This window comes from Mchenga conophoros, linkage group LG20, assembly GCF_057382185.1.
Source record: "Mchenga conophoros isolate Kocher_MC1m ecotype Shallow Benthic linkage group LG20, M_conophoros_male_GT1.1, whole genome shotgun sequence".
Classification (NCBI taxonomy): domain Eukaryota; kingdom Metazoa; phylum Chordata; class Actinopteri; order Cichliformes; family Cichlidae; genus Mchenga; species Mchenga conophoros.
Genome location: NC_140545.1, coordinates 6,306,574 through 6,313,705, shown reverse-complemented (window position 1 = coordinate 6,313,705; position 7,132 = coordinate 6,306,574). Strand labels below are relative to the sequence as shown.

The 7,132-nt window shown below is 40.4% G+C and overlaps 1 protein-coding gene across 1 annotated transcript; it reads right to left on the bottom strand.

Moving 5' to 3' along the window:
- Positions 1-87: 87 nt before the first annotated feature.
- emp3b (epithelial membrane protein 3b (MAM blood group)) lies at positions 88-2,819 on the bottom strand. The gene is made up of 5 exons (XM_085259516.1): positions 2,596-2,819; positions 1,550-1,637; positions 1,356-1,458; positions 1,121-1,261; positions 88-545 (listed from the first exon to the last, which is right to left on the bottom strand). Exons 2-5 carry the CDS (start codon positions 1,625-1,627, stop codon positions 382-384), a joined length of 486 nt encoding a protein of 161 aa, XP_085115642.1. The 5' UTR covers positions 1,628-1,637; positions 2,596-2,819; the 3' UTR covers positions 88-381.
- Between the last annotated feature and the right edge of the window lie 4,313 nt (positions 2,820-7,132).

Here is a 7,132-nt window from a genome sequence, read left to right as displayed (position 1 = left end):
TATATATATATATATATATATATATATATATATATATATATATATATATATATATATATATATATACATACATAAAAAAATATTAGGGGAATAGGCAAATTAAAATAAATTCAAATGCCTCTTAATAAGGCCAGTGTCACTTACTTATGGATTACTTTATGTGGTTAGCACATGACAGTGAACAGTAAGTGAATAACAAAATACTATTTGCAGTGAAAATGTCTCAAAATAGGCAAGCATTAAACCTTTTAAAAGTTTTTTTTCCTCTCAGCATACATGTCTATACAAATAAAAACAGCAACATTTTAAGAAACATAACATAGGCACGTGCCTCTTTCCAACAATAGGTGGGGTTGACATTGTGTTCCTTTTTTTAGATCACTACTTCTTGCGCAGATGGATGTATAAGACGCCGCTACACAGCAACAATGGGACACACACCCAAGCCAGGATGAAGCAGTAGCCAAAGTGTCCTGTCAGCTTTTTTTCAAGGATTTCCTTGTTGTGTATTGCGTAGATGAGCGCTGCAGAAAAGGCTGTCAGGCCTAAAACACATACACAAAAAAAACATACACACAATAATAATTGGTTAATGGGTCAGATAGTAGAAACGTTTGTAGTGTTAGTACCTACTAATTAGGTCACATAAAGTATAGTGGGAGCAACAACAGCATATACTTTGGATGACCAACACAGATCCATGCCATTCATATTTTATCAGGAGTAGCGGTTACTGCCTCAAAGAAGACATTTAAAAACAGAGGTGATCTCAAATATTTCAGGTGACATGTTTAAAAAAAATAAATGCACATATTGTAAGTGACAGAGGAGAGGGAGGTCTGGGGATCTCTGCTTAGACTCCCACCCCTGCTTTCCAGATAAGTGTCATAAAATAGATGGATATATTATTATACTTAATATTATTATTTTAATAGTATAAGTCATATGATTACAAAAAAACAAACTTCAGCATTAATCTACCTGATACCTTTCCACAAGTTAGTTATTGTAATAGGCTTGAGTAGCATAATAATAAGCACTCTTTAATTTGTCATAGTTTTCAAATGCCCTGATCACACAGTGGCACTATATTTTGCAAGCTACTTCACTCCACTGTTACCTGCAAAGATTTGACACAATCCGGTGAAGTAGAAGAGACCGCCCCTAGACATGGTGAACAGCAGACCCAGGAACACCAGGAAGGAGACCGATGAGAAGACCACTGAGAGAACCATTAAGACCTGCACTGCCTGGAGCCATTCTGAAGAAGTAAACCATTCCCTGAGTCATATTTTTACCTTCGATGGAGAGCTATTTCATTTTACAGCAATATACAATCTGGAACAAAAACTTACGAGTTTCAGTGTTGGGTGAACACAGCCAGCTTTCTGTGGAGTTGTCATACCTGCAGCTGTGCCATAGGTCTGAGGTTTCCATCCCTTCCCACACCCACCAAGACTTAAAAAAGAGATCAGACATTACACACAGAGTCAGCTATTTCACACATACGAAAAATAAACACTCACCACTTCCTAAAGTTGACTGTTACCTTCTCCATGGTTGCAATAATCAGGATTGCCAGAGTGATGAGATGCAGCAGGGTGACAAACATCAGCAGGTACGGCATTTTTAATTACCTGCCAAAATCAAACGCAACATTTTTTTAGGTTTCCTGAGCCATTGGCATCCGGCGCAGTAAAGGAAATTGTGTGTGAAGCTTTTAATGTGTTTGTTGGTTCCACAGTGAAAGCCAGTGTTGGGCACCTTTCCTGTTTTTGAAACTTTAAATGGAAAAATCTGAGGAGCTGAACAGAGTTTTCTCTGTATTACATAAGACCACAGAGAAGTGATTTCTAAAACTTCTCTTTGACTGGGCATGTGTGTGTTTACAGCCTACTACAGCAAAATAACCTGTGTGGACCCAGTGAAATCTAAATGGCGCCAAAATAATTACTCAGTTAACCTCTCTGCTCCTCTGAAGGTTTCTTTCATCATGAAAGGGTTAATGGTCTGTAATTAATCCACATTTAAACGCGGATTGAATCCAAATCTACTTGTAAACTTGGAGTAAATCAGTCTGAGGGGAAAAAAGATTTGACATTGTACTTTAGTGTACCAAACTGCTAAACTGGCTGTCATAGCAGCTAATAGTTTAGAGTTCTTTTAATTTCATAATAAATAGAAATTCAAGGAGACAAAAAGCAGAGGAGGCGGAAGAAGGAGGCTTACAGGAAAAGAAGAAACAGGAAAAATTGCCTGTAAAGATCTTTATCTGAAGGAAAGGACAATTTGGAGGGGCGGTGGAGTCACGATTACTCTCAAATTATGTCATTACGCTTGAGTTCACCCATCGCATTCAAGTGCAAAGAAATAATCAACTGAAAACGATCATTTTTGTGCGAGAAAACTTAAATACAGGCATTACAGTAACACAGCATGTGATACAATCACTGCCTTTAGCCAGGCTGATAACTGACGTGGTCTACAAATTGTTAAATGTGATGAAATGTTATGTTGTTTGTACCTTGTTAAATTACATGATTTAACAAGATATTTAGAGAAGTTGCATCAAAATTCAAAGAAAGCTCTACTTACCCTGGATGAGGCTTATTCACTTGAACTAGATCTCAGCAGCTTAGCAGCAGCTTCCCCGCTCTACACTATAGTAGCCCCTCTTGGTGGTCCACTCTTTTCTCGCTTAGCCACACCCCCTTTATTTTGGTCACTTACTCCCAAAGTTTCCAGGGTGAACGCCTATTTCCTCTCTTCAGCACAGAGCTCCCTTTTGCCCTGACTCGTCACCATCCAAAAAAAGTCTCAAGTGAGACCCGCCTATATGCAGTGGAGACACATATAACCACATGAAAAGATTTTTTCAGTAAACAGACCACTTAAAGTGCTCTCCGGTGTACGTGCTGCCCTACCTCACTCATTCATGTTGGTGTAGACATGAAAAATAAACACTCAGCTGCAACATAGCCAGTAGAGACTGCGCTTGTCGCACATAGAAAACGTGGGCGCGATAAAACAAATGGCATAGACTGTTCAGCCACTTATATTAATATGAAAAGACTGTTTAGAGCAAGGGTGTCAAACATAAGGCCACGGGAGCCAAAACTGACTCCAATCCAGCCCACGGCATGAGTCTGGAAAATGTGAAGGAAGGGATCAGTTTTGAACTTTAAACTATATTTTCTTAAGTTTGACATCTTTTTCTACATTCATACTACACAAAAGTAATAGAAAAACAATTAAGTGTGACAGAATAAGTTTTTAGACATTCGAATCTAGTTTTTAAGTAAGGATGTCTCTGAGTGATTAATGTTTTACAAACATTTTAATTTTGCACACATATATGATAGCCTGTGGTATATAACCACATAACTATTCAGTACATTTTTAAAGCCATAAAACACAAAACAGCCAACAAAACAGAGACTGTTCAGCTTCAAAGAAAAAGTAGTGCCTCAGCCCATCAGCCAACACTTTTCAAAAGGTGACATTTTTAATTTGAAGGCAAGTGGTGTCCCTCTCCAAAGTTTCACAGGGAGAGAGCAGAGTTGTTGCAGAGTGTTTGTAGACAAGTTATCATTTTCTGTGCAAAATTTGGGCGACTGCAGCAATCTGCTAGCGACCAAAGTAATGTCAAGGAGATTTTACGGATACCTCTTTGTGACCAATTTCAACTTGCAACTGCCCTCTGGTAACCATTGTCAGCCAGGCTGGGCATATAGACTTATCCATCGCCTGGGTGAGTGGGGCCTTATTAATTTACCGTGGGGCTCAGGTGGGAGAGCGGGTTGTCTCCCAATTGTAATGGCAGTGGATCTGACTGTGACCCAGTCCAGATGTTGATAAGTGCACTTGATTTAAGAGATCCATGAACAACTATGATAGCTCTATAAAAGCTGAAGTTCTGGCAGCATTTAGCTGCATGCACACGATGTTAACACAATGCCACAATATTCTCAGGAGTGGACATTCCAGCAAAATTCACGCCAAGGTCAAACCATGCAATGCTTAGGGAAATTCCACAAAACCCAAGAGCTACATCTGAAACTCTACAAGTTCATGACAGCACAATTAGAAAAAGACTAAACAAGTATGGCGGTTTGTTTGGAAGTTTAAAAGCGCTGCCAAGAGAAAAGTTTCTTCTCTCTAAAAAACCCTAAAACAAAACATAGCAACACAGGATTGAAAGGTTGCACCTAAACAAATTCCAGCATTTCCCCAGGCCTGCAGTTTGTGGAAGTTATAACAAAGACCTATTTTCCCCAACAGATTTGTATAAATTTGGAGTAAAATAAATTTTTACTGCTGCAGGAAAGTCTGGAGGGTTGCTGGCCTAACAATGGCTTTTAGAGCTGTCCTCGGGGCTCTAAATAAAAGTGGATTAATCAAGGAGCATGACCATCCAGTTTATTTTTCCTGTGAATGTTATGATCAGCCCTTTTTGATTTGCTCTCCCTGTTCTGTTGATGACGTTTGGACTAGCTAATCATCATCAACGTTTTTTTAGGCTTTGGTTTTGGCAGATTCTTTGGATGGCAATGCTTTTAACACGACACTAAGTGAGCACTCTCCTCTGCTGTCACCCATTGCTGAACTTTCATCCCCAAAGCAGTAGGTGGCGATGTTGCGCTATGAGCCATAGCTCAACAGTCAGAACAGGGCCGCTTACATTAAACCAGTTATGATTTATATTATACTGGTTAAGTATTTGGCCTGCATTGTGTAACGTTCTTTTATTGTTAAGAAAACAATGAACTTGGTTTGAAAACAGAGTTTTGTTCTATGCAACGATGTACAAAGCAACTGTTGCTATGTTTTAGAGAGGCAACAGTGGAACTGAAGTCCATCACTCTACGTGACAGACATTATTCAGCTGTGGAAACATTCAAGACTGCTGCCAATCTTTCTAGAAGTGGAAGTAGCAGCAAATTCACTGCAAGGTCAGACTATATCATGAATTAGCAAAAAAAACCCAAAAACCCAAGAGCTACATCTGAGACTCTACTGACCTCCACTTTGTGAGAGCACGATTAGAAGAAGACTGAACAAGTATGGCTCGTTTGGAAGAGTGGAAAGTGTCTGACCTCTTAAAAAGAACATGGCAGCAGGGCTTAGGTTTGCAGTGTTGCATCTGAACCACGTTTGGACTTTTTGAACTATGTCCTTTGGCGAGATTAGACTAAAGTGGGGACATAATGCACAGCCCAAAGTTTGGGGAAAACCAAGCACGCCATCAGCACAAACACCTCGTACCAACTGTTAAGCACGGTGGTGGAGGAGTGAGGATTTGGGCTTTGATGTTGCAGTCACCAGACCTGGGAACCTTGCAGATAGTCTGTAAGGTGACAATGATGCAAGCACGCCCACAAATTGACAACACGGTTGCCGAAAAAGAAAAGAATTATTGTGTTGCAATGCCCCAGTGGTGTGACCTTAAGAAAGTTTTGCAAAACTAAATACCCACAAACCTCAATGAACTGAAGCAACACTGCAAGGAAAAGTGTGCCAGAATTCCCCCACAATGATGTGAACGACTGATAAAGCAATACATAAAACGATTACTTCAAGATATTGCTGCTAAAGGTAGTACTACAAGCTACTGAGTCATGCGAAGACTTTCGTTTTCACATGATCCTTGAGTTTGGCGAGCCCGTGTGAATTGCAGCCTGTTTCCTATTCTTAGCTGACAGGAGTGTCACCCAGTGTGGTCTTCTGCAGCTGTAGCCAATGTGCTTCAAGGTTCGTTGTGCATTCAGAGATGCTCTTCTGCATACCTTGGTTGTAACAAGTGGATTCTTTGAGTTACTGTTGTCTGCTCTTTCACCTCTGACCTCAGCTTGGCGTCACGAAACCTCAATGAACTGAAGCATTGCTGCAAAGAGTGGGGTGAAATTCCCCCAGAATGATCTTAGACACAGATAACGTCATACAGAAAACCATTATGTCATGTTATTGCTGCTGCTACTACACACTACTAAATTGTGTGAAAACATTTTTTCTTTTATGACTGCATAATGATTCTCGATAAAAAGAAAAAGAGTAATAATGAAAGGGAGATTCCACTACAGTTGTGCCCAGGGTGGTGCCTATGTTGTATGTATTAGCAGGCTTTTCTTTGAACTGCAGCTACTGTTTATACATGCATTGTGAATTTCACAGTGATGATGTGAATGGTTTTTTTTGAGGAATATTTGAGTAATGCTAGTTTAAACCGAGCACTTTATAAGAAGTTTTGCTTGTGTTTACATTTGTGGAATGAAGATGAAAGCAGTAACGCAGTAGTGGTTCAAGTTAACCCTAGCAGTGCTCTTGTGCCTTAGCACTTTGAGATGGCAATAAATACATATTTTGCATAAGTAACAACTAAAGAAATGATGATGTGTGTTTTATTACCTTTATGTCACTTTTCAAAGCAGGCACTTTTTATCCAGTGGAGAGGATGTGGTCCTTCTCCTCAGACCTGACATTGTCTGCCCACATTCAGGTCCAGTCCAAAAAGGGCTAGGCACGGCCTGTACCACCTCCGACAACTGAGGAAGTTCCGGGTCTCTCCAGTGATCCTCAAGACTTTCTATGCAGGCGCTGTGGAGAGCATCCTTACACAGAACATCGCATCCTGGTACGGGAACAGCTGTGTTAAGGATCAAAAAGCTCTTCAGAGAGTGATAGGCATGGCAGAACGCTGCTGCAGGGCTGCTCTCCCCTCCCTACAGGACATCTACACCAGGAGATGCTGGTTTAGAGCAGCTCAGATATTGGAGGACCCGTCCTGTCCCGGCAACAAACTATTCCAACTTCTGCAATCAGGCAGGTTTCGCACCATCCGGGCAAAAACAGAGACGCTCGAGAGGAGCTTCTATCCTCAGGCACAGCATCCATAAGCGACACATCCCAGCCTCATTCTTCTCAGCTTCACTACAGCACTAGACACTTTAACACCCACTCACACAATGTACATTTTCAGATTTTCAATTTAAAAATTTCCAGATTGTTTTATTTTATTTAATTCACTTAATGTACATAATGTTCTCTCTCTTTTTGCACAGTCGAGGAGTGTGTCAGGACACATCTCACTGTGTGTTGTACTCGTATAACTATGCATGTGACAAATAAAGGATCT

Bases quoted from the DNA above. Each gene is read 5' to 3' on its own strand.
- emp3b (XM_085259516.1), bottom strand. From the start codon at position 1,627: ATGCCGTACCTGCTGATGTTTGTCACCCTGCTGCATCTCATCACTCTG. The intron at 1,459-1,549 runs GTAACAGTCAAC...CTCTTTTTTAAG, and splicing joins TTATTGCAACCATGGAGAAG to TCTTGGTGGGTGTGGGAAGG. The intron at 1,262-1,355 runs GTAAGTTTTTGT...TTACTTCTTCAG, and splicing joins TTCACCCAACACTGAAACTC to AATGGCTCCAGGCAGTGCAG.